Source organism: Cryptomeria japonica, chromosome 1 (genome assembly GCF_030272615.1).
Source record: "Cryptomeria japonica chromosome 1, Sugi_1.0, whole genome shotgun sequence".
NCBI lineage: Eukaryota > Viridiplantae > Streptophyta > Pinopsida > Cupressales > Cupressaceae > Cryptomeria > Cryptomeria japonica.
This window is the reverse complement of record NC_081405.1, coordinates 520,303,626-520,323,341: the sequence shown is the minus strand read 5'-3', so window position 1 is coordinate 520,323,341 and position 19,716 is coordinate 520,303,626. Positions and strand designations below refer to the sequence as shown.

The 19,716-nt window shown below is 38.3% G+C and overlaps 1 protein-coding gene across 6 annotated transcripts in view; it reads left to right on the top strand.

Moving 5' to 3' along the window:
* Positions 1-19,716, top strand: part of LOC131059934 (tyrosine aminotransferase) — a 196,274-nt gene that overhangs the window by 132,176 nt on the left and 44,382 nt on the right. For all 6 annotated transcript variants that reach the window (XM_057993023.2, XM_057993022.2, XM_057993009.2 and 3 more), the window contains one exon: positions 15,752-15,811. In XM_057993023.2, the coding sequence (XP_057849006.1) occupies positions 15,752-15,811 (60 nt within the window). The remainder of the gene's footprint in view (positions 1-15,751; positions 15,812-19,716) is intronic.

The window sequence follows — 19,716 nt, the reverse complement described above, 5'->3', positions numbered from 1 at the left end:
TGCAGGTGTCAGTCTGAGCTGCGCCAGAATTGGGTGCTTAGCCGTGCGTCTCCAGTCTGAAAATCTTCCAAGTCTCTTTGAAGATTGCACCATTCCTGCAAGGTTGTGAGCTATTCTCGCCAAACAGGAATTGGTTATGTTAAATCCGTCTACCCGCATACTCGTGTTGTTAGTTTTAGATCTCCTAACCCTTTCCATTTGCTCTTTATTGCGTAATTCGAGAATCATAGCAGACCAGCTTGTTGCAAATCGTAAGTTCCCTTGTGCTCCTAGCAAATTACATCGACCACTGAGTAATCCCGCAGTCAAGACCTAACAATCAAAACCTTGAGGTCGTCCCCTTTGATCAAACAAAAAACAGCATTAGGGATTTCCTTATCTCAAGAGAGGATAGGATACTCAGCGAGTACATTCTATTCTGCGTTGGCCGGATGAAGTTGCAATTTTAGCGATTTTAGACACGTCAACAGGTCTACAACTCGACGATAACTTTTGCGCCTGTAAAAGTGAAATCCAGCAAATCTTTCCTGCTCGAGGCTAGACTTTAAGACTCTTTCGAATCTCTCCGGAGAGAAAGATCCAATTCATTCCAATGTGAGTTATTTCCAATGTCAATTCTGCTGATGCAGTGCGGGAGGTGGTGCAGGAGCTAAATTAGCCTCTTCCTGATCTCTCTGATTCTGTGCGTCGATGCGATCAGCAATTTCCTGTTCCTCCTCAAGGATAAAACGCATCCGAGACTAGTCGGGATAATTTCTTTTCACGAACCAGGCCAAGCTGTATAAATCTGTGATGAGGTTCTCTTGTTCGTCGCTGAAATTCAAATCTGGTTGTATCACTGGTTTGGGATCTCTTCCTGGCTAAGGAGGATTAATGGGCAGACCCATCACTTACCATATTAGCGGACTGAAAAGAAAACCGTTGGATTTCTTTAAGAACTTGCTTGTGAAGGGCAGCAATCCTTTGTCTATCTAGATTTTCCCTGATCACAATCTCTATTTGCAAACCCTTTTCTTCTTCTTGATTAATAGTGTGACTTACTTGTCTGAAATGAGGGTGATTTGCTTCTGATTTTCAAGCAAGTGCTTGTAACTGATCTGCAATATATGACTGGTTCAGTCCTTGACCAGGCTGTTCAAGGGGAAGGTCGAGCGAGCATTCATGCAGCAATACCGTACTGGATTATTACGCCCTCCTTCTAGCGCCAATTCTGTTGATGTGTCTAAAGTCGCATTGCTGCAAACTCCATACGGCCAACGCAGAATAGAATGTACTCGCCGAGTATCCTATCCTCTCTTGAGATAAGGAAATCCCTAATGCTATTTCTCACGTTTGATCAAAGGGGACAACCTCAAGGTTTCGTTTGTCAGGTCTTGACTGCGGGATTACTCAGTGGTTTGATGTGTTTTTGCTGGAAACACAAGGGGACTTACGGTAAAATAGGTAATTGCTCGATTAGTTCCATAGAACTTTAATAGTCTTGTTTATCGAATGGTTTAAGCTGGGTTAATACTGTTTTCAGCAGTTCTGCGGATTCTCTTAGTAAAAAAAAAGGAAAAAAAGAGGGATAGGGAAAGAGAGGTACAAAAAATCTAAGCTATTTAACTAGGATAGCATATTCAATAAACAGACAGACACCTCCAAATAACTAGATTAAGTATTACCAGCCATTTAAGCACAATTACTTGCATCAATCTAATGCGATCTTCAAGAGAAAATTGAGTTTTCATGCTATTAAATACAACATCAGAACTTTAACATTCATTCAGTGAGCATTCAATAGCCGAACTAAGCATATGAAAGGTTCAGATTAACCATGCAGAAGGAAAGACAATCAACCATTCCCTAATGGTATGAACAGCAAGGATTCTATCAGATGTTTATCTAGAAAATGCTATAAAAAGGAAAGAAACATAGCTGAAAATTCTAAATTAATGAAGAAGGAGACCATGCACTCACAAGGAAACTTGAAACAATCTTAACTTTGCATTAAATCCTGTAAATTTTGCCAGAGCTTCAGCAACAATCCATGAACTTACAAAAAAGAGGGAAAACCAGTCCCTTAAATAGGCTTCAAAAATGGATGAATGGCCAAGATCTAATCTAAACAAGAGGCCCAGATTCATCCTTACAAAAGAGTACCCATACCCATAAATGGAGGGTAAATATCAGCAACTACCCCAAAGGGAGTAATAACTACCCAAAAAGGTAATTAAAACTTATCCAAAATAATCCAAAAGGTGCACACACATAAAGTTTACATTTATTTGACTTGGAAGTGAAATATGACCCTTTGGCCAAAAAGTGCACTTTTTAGAATTTAAAAGAAAAAAGCACTTTAGGAGAGCACTTTTTCTTTTTCAGCTTCACATCCCTTTACCAAAAATTGATCCTCTCCATGTAAATATTCTTGCCACAGGTCTCGACCTGCTGCACGTTCTTTACGAACATATCTCTGGAACCTGATGCACAACTGGAACAGCAAACCGAATTGAGGCATAGGGGGATGATGAATTTTATACTGCATGCTCTCCAGATGATGATCTATGCGTTTCAAACCGTCCTCCCAGCTGGACCGATTAGACTCAAAACTCAAGATATCAGAGTGTAATTTAGTAGCAAAATCTAGGTCCTCTGTAGAGTAGGCGACCTTCTCTATTTTTAATCTATCCTCCCAGTTTGGATGGATTATGGGATCGGACAGACTATTTTGCCAACTTTTTACTTTTCTAACATTTTGGCTTAAAGGTTCGAAATTCGGCCCTTTTGGGCATTTTACAAAGTTCGGACCTTTTACACCTTTTATCTAACTTCTGCGATTTCAGGTGTTTTGAAAACTTCGCAATTTAAGTGTCTTTTGAGAATTTCGGCCCTTTTGGGCATTTTGCCAACTTTTTACTTTTCTAACATTTTGGCTTAAAGGTCCCAAATTCGGCCCCTTTTGGACATTTTGCCAACTTTTCACTTTTCTGACATTTTGGCTTAAAGGTCCCAAATTCGGCCCTTTTGGGCATTTTGCCAACTTTTCACTTTTCTAACATTTTGGCTTCAAGGTCTGAAATTCGGCCCGTTTGGGCATTTTGCCAACTTTTCACTTTTCTAAAATTTTGGCTAAAAGGTGCGAGTTTCGACACTTGGGTGAGTTTAAGGCTTTCGCCCCTCTTTTATCTTTCGGATGGCGAAAATCGACATTCATACAAATCCTGCAAACCTTTAAAAACATCATGTAATCCCTCTCATTATTCTTATGCAAAAATTGGCGTCTTTGGGTCCTTAGGCGACCTTCAAATGTTTTGTCCCTTACTTGGCGGATTTTGCCAGCTTCTATCATCACACACCTATTCAAGGTGATTTTACAAGCTTGAACAATCTCTTGGAATTCGTGCCCGAGGGCTCGAATGACCTCATGGGATCACAGGCTCCTTCGTTCAATCATCATCATCTTACGAACTGATCGCGGGCTCGCTCAAAAGGACGTGAGACACTCTGCGCGGAACTCAACAGGGCGAAGACGGAAAAGGCCCTCAAAAAGAAGGGGGACCCTGTCAGCGATAGAGAGCGTGTGCAAGGCACAACACTGTGGCAATCCAATCCTTTGCCTTAGGAGCTTTGCTATCACCAAGACTTGTGACAAAATCCATGGATATACTCTTCCACTTTTCCTTAAATAAACCCGTTGGGAAAGTATGCTTTGACTTATTCTTTTGATAAGTCATACACTAGTGAACATGACATAAGACACCATCTTTGAGACCACGATAATCTCTATCTGATCTAGTAGGAGGTTCTGAAATAATTTGGATGTCCTGTAAGGGGAGTGTAATGAATGGCCCTCAAAATTTTCTCCTTCAATTGGGAAAGCTATCTAAGCTTGGTGTTTTTTCATCTTCTATTTTCAACACTTTCATGTACATGTATTCCAATGAAAGAGATTAGTTAGAAAAAAAGTATTGGAATTTAGAGAAATCATGATGAATGAACTTCAACGATGTTCGTACACTTTTTCATGGCCACCTTACATTAGGTGATCTTTTGATCTTATTAAACTAACTAGTATCTTTGAACATTTTAGGAGACCAAGAAGTTGTTTCACAACCTTTTTTTTTTATTGTTTAGTGAGGGTTCTATTGGAATCGTCTCTCCTGGAAATTTGACTATAGAAGATAACAAATGAGAACTACTATAACATGTCTTTTGGCTTCCCACTAGATCTAATAAGCATACAAGAGGTAATTTTCTTATTTTTGGTAGATTTCTAACTAGAAACTAAAGTCAATTCTATCCTTGCTAAAAACTCCAAATATTGTGGCTCTTGTGACATAAAAATCTATTGTTTTCCCTAGAAGGGTCCTTTCCTTATTCAAACAGATAAGTAGCTGTAAGAAAACATGTGGAGGTTGACTTGTAGTCTCCATGGCATGAGTTGAGGAGGATAGAGGGAAAATTTCATCAATCAAAGGAGCTTTCCCATTTAACCTCTATGAAGACAAAGAAGGAATTAAAGGAGTGTCCACAACATGGGCTAAGGGATAAAACTTCATCTCCTGAAGAAGCTTTCTCATGTAACCTCTTAGATGACAATAAGGAATTAAAAGAGTCCCTAGAGAGGGCCCTTTAGTATTAGTAGCTACCTGAGAGGGGTTTGAGGTTGTACTAGACTCCTTCAAAGATCCTAGTACAATTAAGTGGTGCAGAAGAGTGTCTTTCCATCATGATGCTTGGCTAGTAGATTTATGATTCAGGCTAGAGAACCGATGACAACAAAAAAGAACTCTTATAATTCAAGAACTACTTACATAAGCAATCCACCACTTTCAGCACAATATTTTATAGGAGATCTTTTGAATTATCCAAATCAACTAGTATATTAGCAAAAGTTATATGAGAGAAAGTCGAAGTTGCCATATCTATTGAAAAAAAACACTTCAGAGAGTTTTCGATCTATTCCAAGCATGAACCGATTTGAAGTTGGAGAGGGAGGTTCTAGGGCTTGATCCATAGTGGCATCACTTGGAAAGATTCCATTAGAGGGTGGAAATTTGGAAACCATAATTTCATGAGTAGCGAATGCTTTTCCTAAATCCAAATCTGATGCTTGGCTAGTAGATTTATGATTCAGGCTAGAGAACCGATGACAACAAAAAAGAACTCTTATAATTCAAGAACTACTTACATAAGCAATCCACCACTTTCAGCACAATATTTTATAGGAGATCTTTTGAATTATCCAAATCAACTAGTATATTAGCAAAAGTTATATGAGAGAAAGTCGAAGTTGCCATATCTATTGAAAAAAAACACTTCAGAGAGTTTTCGATCTCTTCCAAGCAAGAACCGATTTGAAGTTGGAGAGGGAGGTTCTAGGGCTTGATCCATAGTGGCATCACTTGGAAAGATTCCATTAGAGGGTTGAAATTTGGAAACCATAATTTCATGAGTAGCGAATGCTTTTCCTAAATCCAAATCTGATCATTACAATAAAAAATCTTGGGCATAGATTAAATATTTAGGTTGCTCTCCATGTGTGGCTGCTATATAACTTGATAATCATATGTGCAAATTAGTGACTATACTACACTGCAAGCAATTGAAACATTTCACAACTTTCTTTTTTTTTTGCTTGATAAAAGGCCAAAGCTGAAAAGATTATATTAATAATAAACAAAAAATTACATAGGTATGTAGAAGACTGAGCATAGCTCAAGGTTCACTGCCAAGCAAAACAGGGATAACTATTTTCCAAAATTTCCCCAATCAATCTTCCGCTGAGGTGATCCAAAATTTCAAAACTAGAAAATGGCAATAAGCCACTAGACCCCGTGAACATGCTCCAACCATACATCACCAAAATATTGTCATTTTGCATCTGATTTGCCATGGGAGTGGAGCTGCATATTGAAGACTGCTTCACGCTTCTTCCTCCTCCTTTGCACTACTGTCCAATTATCATCCTTGGCTCCCTTATCCTGAGCTACATCGACTAAACTTGTGGGGGGATCATCTCCCCTACAAGGTGTACTACCAAGGTTCACAACTTGTGCATATGGCTTCTCAGTTGCAAACAAAAGTTCACCATCACACCTCGGTGGGGGTTGGTCAATCGTCGAGTGGTGAGGCAATTTACTTGGTGTTGATGGTTGATCAGTATCCTCAGACTCTTGCTTAGTGATCTTAGCATCCTAATCTCCGTTCAAACTTGAGTCTACCTTCTCATTTGAATAATGATGAAGGGCAACATCCTTTTACCATGTGGCCTTATAGTCAATTCTTTGTTTGATGGATTGAGCAGCTAAATGAACAGTGCTGAAGCATTTGTGACATCGAAAAGGGATGCCCTCATAGTCCAAAGGTTGTTTCCAGCATCCATTATTGGTAGTGAGAGAGAACTTTGCACGGAGTTCTTTCATAATATCTACCTCTAGCAATATGTCATAACCCCTCTTTGGACATTGGATTAAATAAATACGATAATTAAAACATTTATAAATTAACATTTAATGATATTGGAAAATCGTCTCATTTATGAGACTTCACGATTTTCCTTTAATATTTGATTATTAATATTTATTATTTGTTATGATTATTATTTATTATTATTGTTTTATTTTAATGTAACGTTCATATTTCAATTATTAATATTATATTAATTATTAAAGAAGTTTTTACCATTAAAACATAAAATAGATATATTGAATATATTACACTAACCGAGTCAACTTAGTTCACTAATTAATATACATTGTATTATGTATATGAATCAACTATTATATGATTCGATTCTATGAGTTAATTAAATTTGAATCGATTAATATATGAATCGATTCTATATAATGCTTAATATAATAATAAACATCATTGGTATTGACATGATAAACATAAATGAGCAACCAACAAGCATTAAGTAGATATCCGATAAAGGAAGATATTATAAGCATCCGATTGCTTTGGATCAATTATCGCTGCATAGTAAGGATCGACCCATAGAATGCTAAGTAACAACCAAAGAATATCGATTAAGACAAGAACTAACAAGCAATGATTAATCATGGAGGGCAGCGATTATACAAATGAAAAGTGTTTTGCATAATAAACTAATTGGTATCATGAAGGGATGCGATTTGTATAACAAACCAATCTATTTATGCTAGGAAGAGGTGCGATTCGGAAGAGATATGCCCCTTAGACCTTCAAGAGATGCAATCCCTTCAATATTGCAAGATATATAATGGATATCAAATCCATTCTCTCTGGAGCAGCAGATTACTTCTTATTTTATTTACATCCTTATTGGACCGCTCAAGTGAGCAAGTGCCATTGGCATAAACTGGTTGCATATACATAAAGAGCAAAATCAGGAAGAGCGCCATTGTTGTTTACCAAGACCGATCCGCATATTCCTAACCTCTGATTTTGCTCATTGTGCATCATTGAAGCATTGAAGTTTCATATGGAGGTCAGCGATTTTAATAAGAGACTTAGACGATTTTTTTTATGACAATTTAAAGGAGGATTGGTGAGGAATCGGCCCCTTATGAATTAAAATCAGAACCGAGCCTAGGCTGCCATGGCCCATCATATTTGCCTCTAGCTTGTCGATTTGTCTTCCAAACTCTGCATCGAAAGTAGCGATACATCCCAGCATTGAAGGCGATCCTATTGGTGGAGGTTTGAAGTGCTTTTGGCTGCCATTCATTGAGATCTCAGACTTCACATTGCAACAGCAAGGGCGATTTTGGAAGAAGACCAATTTGGCACATTAGAGGGTCTTGGACATTGGATATTGCTTTCTTCTTCAAGGCATCATTATCAGGTTCATCTACGAGTAGCATTCATTATAAATTCTCAGTGTGAATGCATAAGTATAGTTGCAGTCCTTGAGTCTTCAGAAGTCTGAAAATTGTTCATTTATGACGGCCCATGTAATTGTTCATTAGCTGCTCAAGATAAGTAAGTCGCCCTTTTCATTAAAGCCTTGACTTAGGCATATAATAATTAAATCACCCAAAAAGCTTAGCCACCTGGCTTATTAATGAAGTGGTCCCCTAGTTATAATTAATTAGGAATATCCTATAAACTTAAAATTCAAAGACCACCCTTTATTAATTATTAATTTATTCCCTTTATTATTATATGCCTTAGCCTATGGGAATAAAATAGGTTGGCAATGGTATATATTATTGAGCTGGGCGGAAAGGGACATTACACAATATGTGTGCAAATGTGTTGTGCAAATAATCTGACGAACTCTCATCAACCCCCATGAATTTTCCTAGCGAGTTACCAATTGCTTCAAAACAGGACTCAAACCAAAATTATAATGGAAGGTTTGGAAGTCGTACCCACATAGGGATCGCAGAGAAGGATTCAATAGCTAGATTAAAGGAAGCGTGCTAGGGCTTTAGCATAAGTAAATGCTGATCACAGTTCCATTTTTAATCGCAAAGAATAGTGCGCCGATCTTGAGAGTTGTCAAAAACTACTACAAAAAACCCTTGCGCACATGGATAGATCTGAAGGTCTTCCATCAAAATAGGTCGCCAGGTATCTATGATCCACCGATGCAACTCTGGCAGACTCCGCCATAAACCTCTAAACCTTTTGATCAATCCATTCTTGAGGAAAAAAGCTTCATTTTCATTGATCTCTTTTAGAATAGCACCCCCTAATGCCACATTTAGGGGGTTCTTGGCTGGCCTTATTAGTGGCACACATTGAGAGATTGATTCAAGGAAAGATCCGTTCCGATTCCGCCCCTTCCAGGCACCTATTTGCCCTAATGGCAACTGAACCTTTTCATCATTGCACTGCTTTTTCTGGTCAGTTGTCGGGTCAAATGGCAGCCGATACTCTAAGCGTGAAGCACCAACGTGTCGCACAGGTGATGATCATGAAGATTTTGAGCGATCCAATCCGTTGTTTTGCGCATCATTAAGCGGACATCCATGGTAGATCGTAGGAGGAGACTCCAATTCGTTCGTTTTGAGGGCTAAAAACCCTAGCTATGGTAGTTTTCAGTAGCAGCAACATCGCAATTTAGAATTCAATTATTTATTATTATTACTATTATTATAATATTTTTTAATTTTTGCATTAAAAACATTTCACAACATTCTTTAGTAGCATACGTTCTTTTGAATTATTTTTACTTTCAAAAAAAAGGGGAATGTTTCAAATACTTGTTGCCAACTTTAATGCTGATCCAGGCAATGGAAGAACCCTAGGATTGTGTTTGTTGTGCAACCCTACTGACTTTTAGCTTTTGTAACACTGCATAACATTATGTTATGCACACCGTTTTATCTAGTTCTTGAAAAATAAATTGAATGAATGATTCAATAATCGGATAATTACATTGAACGATATACACGTATATATAGAGGTTAGAAGACGATGTTCTATAATTAGAACATAACGTTAAATTAAAAGACTAAAGAGCTAAACGCTAAATTAAGCGTGAAAGCTAAATTAAGCTTAAAAGCTAATTACATAAAAAAAGTAAATGACCATTAACCAAGGAATTAAAAATAGGTGACTAACATAGAATTAAATATTCTAATACCCTCCCTTAATGGTCATGCTATCTATCACATCAAGCTGCCCTCTAAATTTGAGAAACTTTGCCGGGCTCAAGGACTTGGTGTGGATATCTGCAGTTTGATCTTCTGTAGGAATGTACTGCAATATCATTGATCCATCTTCAACATGCAAGCGGATGAAATGACAATGAAGCTCCACATGCTTTGTCTGCTCATGGAAGACTAGATTTTTGGCTAATTTTAGAACCCCTTGATTATCACAAAACAAGGGAGTAGGTCCTGTTTGAGACATTTGCATGTCTGCAAGCATCCTACGTAGCCAAATTGCCTCACATGCTGCCTTAACAGTTCCCCGATACTTTGCTTCGGTCGAGGAAAGAGCTATTGCCTATTGCTTCTTGCTGGTCCATGTGACTGCACCTATACCCAAGCTGAAAACATACCCAGAAGTTGACTTTCTGTCATCAACACAACCTACCCAATCTGAGTTTGTGAAACCAACCAGCCTAGGATCTTTGCTTCTGCTGTACAGAATGCCAAAATCAGGAGTGCCCTTCACATATCTAAGCACACGCTTCGCTGCAACCCAATGTTCAACTTTTGGGGCTGACATGAAACGAGAAATATAGCTCATAGCATAACTGATGTCAGGTCTAATGGCGGTGAGATAGATGAGACTGCCCACTAGTTGCCTGAATGAAGACTCATCCACTATAGGTGAATCTGATTTCGCTGATAATTTGAGCCCTATCTCCATAGGTGTAGATGCAAGTTTACAATCTTGCATTCGAAACTTTTCCAGTAGGCTCTTGGCATACTTTGACTGAGAAATGAATATGTGGCTATCAATCTGCCTAACCTCTACACCGGACAATAATGGAGAAGTCCCAAATCTGTCATATCAAAAAGCTGACACAAATTTTGTTTGACCTACATGATCAGATGTGCTGCATTGCTAGTAATGATGAGATCATCAACATAGACTACTAGAAATAGAATATCATCACTAGTATGTTTGACATACAAACTGGGATTTGAAGGACTCCTCTGAAAGCCTTGATAAATCAAGTACTTATCAATTTTGATGTACCATGCACGAGGAGCCTGTTTGAGGCCATAGAGTGCTTTGACTAGTCTACATACCTGGTGTTCCTTACCGACAACCTTGAAACTTGGAGGCTGCGTCATGTAGACTTCTTCCTGCAAATCACCATTGAGAAAGGCACTCTTGACGTCCATTTGATGGACTTTCCATCCAAATTGAGCTGAGAGAGCGAGGACAAGCCTAATGGTACTCATCTTGGCTATGGGAGCAAATGTCTCCTCATAGTCGATGCCCTCCTTCTGTGAAAACCCTTTTGCCACCAACTGAGCCTTGTACTTATCAAGGTTTCCATCAGCTTTATACTTGACTTTAAACACCCATTTGCAGCCAATGGGCTTCTTTCTTGGAGGAAGATCGGACAATACCCAAGTGTTGTTTTTCAGAAGACTATGTTGCTCAGCTGCCATAGCCTTTTCCCATTCAGGTACACCTTTAGCCTTTGTATATGTTTGAGGCTCATCAATATTGTGAATGTTGGCCATAAGAGAAAAATTAATTGTGTGTTGCTTGCTCTTACCTCTAACTGATCTACCCTCAATGAGCTCATCATCATGAAGATCACCAATGGTCTTGGCCCACCACTTAGGCCGGAGAGTAGAAGTACCAACATCTGCTGTAGGATGAAGATTACCTGGAATATCTCGAGCAAGCTCCTCTGGATGTGGATGTAGAAGATCTTGAGGAAAGTCAGGGGGTGCAATGTCATGCCTAGGAGACCCCACAACTTCAGAGTCAACCGAATCCCTCCCATCGGGTGGAGCTAAGGGAAGACTAACACCCATACTTACAGCCTTTGGAGGCTGATCCTCAGTGCTCAAATCGGGAGATGAAGGCTGAAAATGCCCTCTTTCTTCATTAAATACTACATCTCAACTGAATGAGGTGATTAGTGTCTATATCGATCAGCCGATATGCCTTGTGGTTGTCACTGTAGCCGGCGAACATCAATTTCTGACTCTTTGGATCCAGTTTGGTGCGCTTGGCATCTGGAATCCAAACATAAGTTGTAGAGCCAAAAACTTTCAAATGACTGATTTTGGGCTTCCTGCCAGACCAAGCTTCCTTTGGAGTCATCTTCTTAACGACCTTTGTGGGAGACCGGTTCAGAAGGTAGACTGCAGTGAAGACCGCTTCCGCCCAAAAGTGTTTTGGAACATTTCTATGCTCCAACATAGACCGAGCCATCTCAGTGACTGTACGGTTACTGCGCTCGACAACACCGTTCTGCTGTGGGGTGTAAGGTGTGGTAAGCTGATGCTTAATGCCATGTGATGCACAAAAGTTGGTGAACTCTGTAGAACAAAATTCCCCTCCATTGTCAGACCGAAGAGTGACTATCTGAAAGCTAGACTCTTTTTCCACTAAGGCCTTAAACATCTGAAACATGGTGAACACCTCTGATTTTTGCTTAAGAAAATAAACCCACATGCGTCTGCTGAAATCATCAACAAATAATAGAAAATACCTACATCCAGTGACTAATGGAGTGTTCATGGGACCACAGATGTCTGCATGAACGAGCTGCAAGATCTTGGATGCTCTCCAAGCGTCTCCATCTGAAAACGGAGTCCTATGTTGCTTTCCAGCTTGACACGCTCTGCAAACTCCATGATTCTGAGTTTGAATCTCAGGTAATCCTACGACTAGATCCTCTCGAACCAACTGAGAGAGATAGTGGACATTGAGATGCCCATATCGTTGATGCCAAAGAGTGCTCATGGAAATACTCCTAGCTGCCATGGCGAGCTCTTGAGAACCAGTAGAATCAACAAGTCTATAAAGACCATGATCATCAATACCAACTGCAACTGTAGTGCGAGTCTCCCTGTCAACAATGTTGCACTTGTGTAGCCCGAAGACGACATCCAACTGTGGTGAATGCTACATAATCTGACTGACTGACCGTAGATTGTGCTTCATACCAAGTACAAAGTATACATTGAGGAATATTAAATCCCTCCCATCAGATGAAATTTGAACGTTGCCCTTGCCGACAACAATATACTCTTCGCCTCCACCAAAGATCACTGAATCAGTGAAATGCATGTACTCTGTAAACCAATCCTAACGATGTGTGAAATGCCGAGAGGCCCCAGAGTCAATGCACTAGGCTGATGATTGAACATCATCAGGGGAGGTTTGGGCCATGAACGCATAGAATACAAATTCCTTTTGATTAGGATGCGTGGCAGAATTGGCTTTCTGCTTGGACCCTCCTTGTTTGGATTGCTAGGATGCTATCAATTTCTGGCAATCTTTCACCAAATGGCCATATATATGACAATAGGAATACGGTAAGCTCTTCTTTTTGGAAGACTATTGAGGTTGACCTTGACCTTGTCCTTCCTGTTGGAAGGATGAAGCTTTACGCTTGTACTTATGCGAAGCTGAGGCTGTGAAAGCCTGTTTAGTGGATGAACTAGCGCTGCTTCCAAAATGCTGCTTCCATCGATCCTACTGTAGCAGCTTGTTGCAGAGATCAGGAAACTTCAAATCAACACTAGTAGAGGAGATATTGAGCGTATCAATGAAATGCTCGTAGGATCTACGAAGGCTTTTAAGCATGATCACTACCACATCCTCTCCCACCATGGTTCGGCCTATAGCTTCCAATTGATCACGGATGTCCTTGATCTTCGTAAGATGTGCTTGGATAGATGACCTCTCATCCATCATGATAGAAAACAGCATATTCTTCAGAAAGAAAGCTCAACTCTTGTCGGACATTTCATGAAGATCCTTCAATAGATCCCAGATCTCTTTTGCTGTTTTACCTGAAGGCACCTGTGGGAGTTGATCATCTGTGACAGAAAGTTTGATAAGGATGACAGCCTCTCGATTCTTCACATCATGCTTGTCTTGATCATCGCCTGCTGTTGTAGGACGAAATTCCTTGCCCAAAACAAGCTGATCAAGGCAACGATACTCAAAGATGGTAAGAATACGCTGTTTCCAGGTGTTGTAGTTGCGGCCGTTGAACTTCTGACTGTGTTCCAACATGATGTTGGTTAATGATGCCATCATGGAAATCGAGGTTGATCGAGGTCAACTGAGTGAAAGCAAGAGACAAAAGAATCTAATTTAAAAAAAAATCAGAATAGAAGCAGCTGCTGAAAAAATTGAAACCCTATAGGAGAATTCTGGCACGAATTCCAAGGCGCGAATTTCGAGGTTTGGAAGAAAGCTAGAAATTAAAATTTTCTACAAACTTAAAACAGCATAAACGGTGCCCAGAAAGATAGCAAAATTCCCAACGTCCACAGAATTGGCAGAAATTGTGAACTGTTTTTAAATTCCAAGGCAAATTCGCTGGCACAAAATTTGAGGTACGGAAAACAAGGCACCCAAAAAAATATGAGACCAACCCAAAAAAGCTCTAAAAAAACCCACCAAGAATCTGAAAACAGAATGTAGATCCGACGGCTCAAAAATTGAGGCACGGAAAACGATGCACCCATAAAAATATGACGACGACCCAGTTGAGGTCTCGAAAAACCCACAAAGAATTTGCAATCAGAATAAAATTTCGACTTGAATTGAAGGGTCAAAACCCTAGTCGAAAATTGCAGAAACCGTAGGAAAATTTTCAACTTGCAAAATAAAAATCCGCCCAGGAAGAGAAAAAGAACCTGCTCTTTAAAAAAAAAAAACAGATTTTAAAAAATCTCTTCAATAAAAACTTTGAAAAATTTTAATAACAAAAACTTTCAAAATTTTTAATTTCCATGCTCTGATACCATGAAAAATAAATTGAATGAATGATTCAATAATCGGAAAATTACATTGAACGATATACACACGTATATATAGAGGTTATAAGACGATGTTCTATAATTAGAACATAACGTTAAACTAAAAGACTAAAGAGCTAAACGCTAAATTAAGCGTGAAAGCTAAATTAAGCTGAAAAGCTAATTACATAAAAAAAGTAAATGACCATTAACCAAGGAACTAAAAATAGGTGACTAACATAGAATTAAATATTCTAATAGTTCTATATATACTAATACAAAAGTCCCAACCGTACTTCACCTTATAGCTCAAGCAGTAGTTGCGGGGTGCAGGGATTGGCACATGAATGAGTTCTTCTGACATATCGTAATATATATGATCTCTATCTTCTTATTTCAACAAGTAGGGGACTTCTAACATGGAATACTATCATCTATATACATTTGTAACAAGCTCTTAATTGTATTCAATTGCTCAACATCTATTTGGAATGAATAGAAGAGACAAGCTTTATTTGCTGTTCTGTCTCCATTGTATATGCAATGATGCTTGTACTTTTTTGTTTATTCCTTCACATTGCAGGTTAAATATAATTCACATATTAGTTAGATGGATCTGTCTCGTAACTAGCTTGTGGATTGCCCTTGTGCAACATCTGGGCTCAATATTACAAGATACAATGTAAATGTGCCCTTGTTTGAGCACACTTGGATTCTTGAGTTTGATTTAGTAGTAAAGCTAAGTATCTTGCTTTTGGAGCTCGATGTTAGAGGAGTAAATTTAATGCTGTGAACAGTCATTCTTCACCCTTGTAGGGTTACAAACCTTGGAAGCATAAAATCATCCTCTCACTATAAAGTGTGAGTGATCATCATAAGGGTTCAGTGATAAGTCAGCTATGCTCTTAGATTCCATTAGAAAGTTTAAGGTATTTTGAACTTTTGTCCACTCCTGCTTGGTGGTGAAGAGGAGAATCAATAACATAGCAGATTTGGCTATTATGTTGTCCCTTGTTCCTATGTTGTATTGCATTCATACAAAGGCACGGAATTGGCTCTCTCTTCCTTGTCTTTTTCTTTTTTCATATTGTGTGTTATCTTTTGTAGGTAAATGTGGTGGAGCTGTATTGGATGAAATTCCCTGATTCTAAAGTGTAGGGTAAAATAAAATTATACTTGGTCGATATTTTTTACTTTGGTGCTAAAAATGTTTAGCTAATTTTGAGAGGAACTTTTTTTTATTGATTAAAATATATAGTCATGAAATTTTTGCTCAAGAATTATGCTATTAAGTGATTCTTATGATTGCTTAAAGTCAAAATTAAATTTTTGTTGTTTCCTATTATTAAACTTTCTTATGAGACTTGTCTGTTGTGCAGGTAATTGAAGGGTTAAAAAACATTCTGAATGTATCTGCTAATCCATCCACATATGCTCAGGTAATTCAATCCACTGTGTTCTTTTGAATGCTCATTTTTTTTCTTTGGTGAAAGTTGGAATACAACATAAATTCTGTTTTTGAAATCCTACTCAAGGATGTTTAATCATCAATTAAAAAATACATAGATAAAAATCACAGGGCATGCTACTTACTTAATCAGTAGGGATAACAATCTCTATTGTTGAGCATGGATGTAATTGTCGTTGCACAAAAAATTCTTGTAACATAGAATGCATTTCCTCTTGTTGCCTTAAAGTGCACTTGTAAAAGAGAAAGGGGAACTTGGTTTCCCATAATCTAAACTCTAAAGTAAGGGAGCACCAAAAAGGTAGTCGGTGTTTTCTGTTCAGGTGCTCAGCAATCTCTGGTACTGCATTGCCTAATGTTTCTGTAGATATGACATATATCAAGTGGAGTTTTTGTAGGTATTAGGGGAACTACTTCCTTTTTGATGCCAATATTTACAATTCTTAAAAGGAATTGTTATCCTTGGCAACTTAAAGTCTAGAAAGCTATACTAGCAACTAGGAATATGAAGGCATAGGAAATGGATAACATGTCATAGCTAGATGTTTCGGGTTGATCTTTAACTGCCCAAATTTTTCTCAAGAATGTTTAGAAACACATACCTTGGAAAAACTAATGTTTGATTATGCTCCCTCCTGCTGTAACACCATGAATTATGCTTATCGTGCTGTCAAATAAACTAAAACGCATTCCATTCAACTATAATTCAAGTGATAATAATGAAATAACTACAATGTTGTACCCATACAATTTTTTTTATGTCGAGTAATCCTTAAACATACTTGAACCCTTTTCATGACCATCAGAATCATTTTTGTGATCTCTCCTTTGAGGAGTAGTCGGAGATGACTTGTTTAGCCTATTTGATTCTTGTAGGCTAATTTCAAGATATTAGGGAATAAATAAAATTAATTGATTAAAGTTGTCCAATAAAGTAAATTTTATGGATAGCTTTATTTTAATTAATGCAGCTATTTTTGGATTCGATTGTGTAAAGAATTTTTTGGATCAAGTTCTTTACACAATCGAATCCAGAAATAGCTGCATTAATTTGATGTGGATTGTGGAAGCTTGATATAGCTTTATTTTAATTAATTGAATAAAGTGACTCGAGTGAAAATAAAAGGAAAAATTAAAAGTCACTAATTAATGTGCTTTAATGGAAATTATTAAGCGAGAAGTTGAAAAATCCTTTGAGAATGTTATAAGGAAAATACAAAAAGAAGAACTGGGAGCTCATTTGGACATGCTTGTTATTTTTCTTTATTGTGGATTTGGAGCTTATTGTTGGAGCAAAACCCTAGGATGAAAACACTAAGCGAAAACAATTTCGTCATACAGGTTTCACGCTTGGATTGAATGATGTATATAATTTGTGAAGTCTCGCAGGTAAGACAAATTATCAGAATGTTTGATTGGATTGAAGGGACTTGTAGTGATTGAGGATAGATGACATGGAATGAGTTTTCAGTTAGGTGTGAGCTTGATAGGAACTGAGTGTGGGAGTTTGTGACAAATTTGGGCGATTGACTTTTGCTAGGCTGGTTGCCATTGCCATTCAGGGCTGGGCGTGTAAGTGGGAATGCAAATCGAGGGTTTCAATGGCACTATAAGTCATTTATAGAGTGGTGTTGGAAGTTCATTGCCTGATTGGTGGCTACTAACAGGTTGATGCGGGTATGACTGTTGCTGGATGCTTATGGTACAAGCTGTGAGGGAACAGATATTACTATTTGCTGGGTGATTGAGGGTAGCATGAGGTTTCGGCCAGCTAGTGTGAAGTTTGCATAGTGGTTGGTTGCTATTTTGGACCTGTGGTGTGTAGTTTGTGAGCTCCAACATCTCAGGTGAAGACCTTTGTGGGAATAGCTATACTTGCAGCCTGTGCAAAGTGTGCGATTTGTATTATAGCTAAATCTTAACATTGAATCTGCTGTTGATAAAGATCAGAAATTCAGAAATGTTTCATTTGTAATATCTGTTGTTAATTGTAGTTGTCTTTTATGTGAAACTTGAAATTGTTACTCTTTGTGTAAGTGCAAGTTGTTTGTTATATGGTCATTGTTATATGGTCATTGACACATGTATGTGTGTTTATGCAACAATCGGTTATCTTGAAATCCATGAAAACAAATAACATAAACATCTAATTCAGAAAACAGTTAAATGATTTGCATATGAATTGTTTGACAAAATGTCCATTTAGTAAACTTGTGAAAAAGGGTGAAATTTTTTGCATAGAATTGGCAAGGGTCTTAATAATGGTATTAGAGCAAAGGGATCTTGCTGGTCTAGAGGGTTATGAGACAAGTAATGTCTGAAATTGATTCATGAATCTAGAAGATATAGAATTTATCACTTACAAAAGCAGGAGACAACATCTTCTTAGTTCAGATTCCAAAAGAGAGGGAAGTATATGTAATAGACGTGAACAAAATCCTAGTACCATGGAAATTTCTAATGATTTGGCTAGAGGACAATAGTAGCTGGTTCAACTAATGTCTCAAATGATGCAAACAATGAATAATAGGTTTCAGGGTGATCATGGGAATGTTGACGTGTCTGAAATTGCATTGCTGCAAACTCCATACGGCCAACACAGAATAGAATAACCAGCTGAGTATCCTATCCTCTCTTGAGATAAGGAAGTCCCTAATGCTATTTTTTGGTTTGATCAAAGGGGACGACCTCAAGGTTTCGATTGTCAGGTCTTGACTGCAGCATTACTCAGTGGTCGATGTGTTTTTGCTGGAAACACAAGGGGACTTACGATTTGCAACAAACTGGTCTGCTATGATTCTCGAATTATGCAATAAAGAGCAAAAGGAAAGGGTTAGGAGATCTAAAACTAACAACACGGGCATGCGGGTAGACGGATTCAACATAACCAATTCCTACTTGGCCAGAATAGCTCACAACCTTGCAGGAACAATGCAATCTTCAAAGGGACTTTGAAGATTTTCAGACTGGAGACACATGGCTAAGCACCCAATTCTGGCGCACCTCAGATGGACACTTGCAATTGAACTAAGCACAATTAAAGGCTCAGGTTAACCATACAAAAGGATACACAATCAGTATATCCTCAATGGTATGAGCCTGAATCTATCAAATACGTGCACACCCAAAATAGAAAGATCTATCTAAAATGCTGAGATAAACCATGCAAACAGGATGAAAACAAGACAATAAACACCAAATCAATGTTTATATATTGATTTCAGCTGCCTATTACAACAATTTCTGCAGCATCTCTATGCTACTGCTTAAAATCTAACCTATACTAACTCTAAAATCTAACTATCTAACAATCTCTATTTATCCAACAATCTCTAACTATCTAATCTTCTAACCCTTTACAAAAGAAAGGCCTCTGGCTTTTATAGATATTACAATTTTGAATCGAAGGCTAGGATGGACTACATCCAAGGGTCCTGATCTGCCTTCCAGAAGCTGGCAGCTTTAACCCATGCCCATTAAATTCTCAGTTATCCAACCAGCAACTATCTCAACTACCTGCCACTATTTGGCTTTAATTCAGGTCTATCCAATCTTCTTGGTGGTTGGGAACAATTATCCACAAAAATATCTTGTGCGGGACCCATAGGCAGTTTACAATAAAGCAGTTTCAGTTTTAAAACTGAATTTTTGGACTTAAATCCGGCTGTGTGCTTTTTCTCGAGAAGGCATAAACTGAGTGTTCTTTTCCTCTTTGGTCCCGGTGGTGGACTTCATCTTTGTTCAGCGGCACGGTTCCCAATGTTTGGTTGGTCTTGCGCTCTTGCATCTTTTCTTTTCCAGTCTTCAGCGCCTGGCCTTGATTGCGATCCTTCTTCGATTTGCGTTTCAGGTCTTTCTCCTGGTTCTTTAATGACG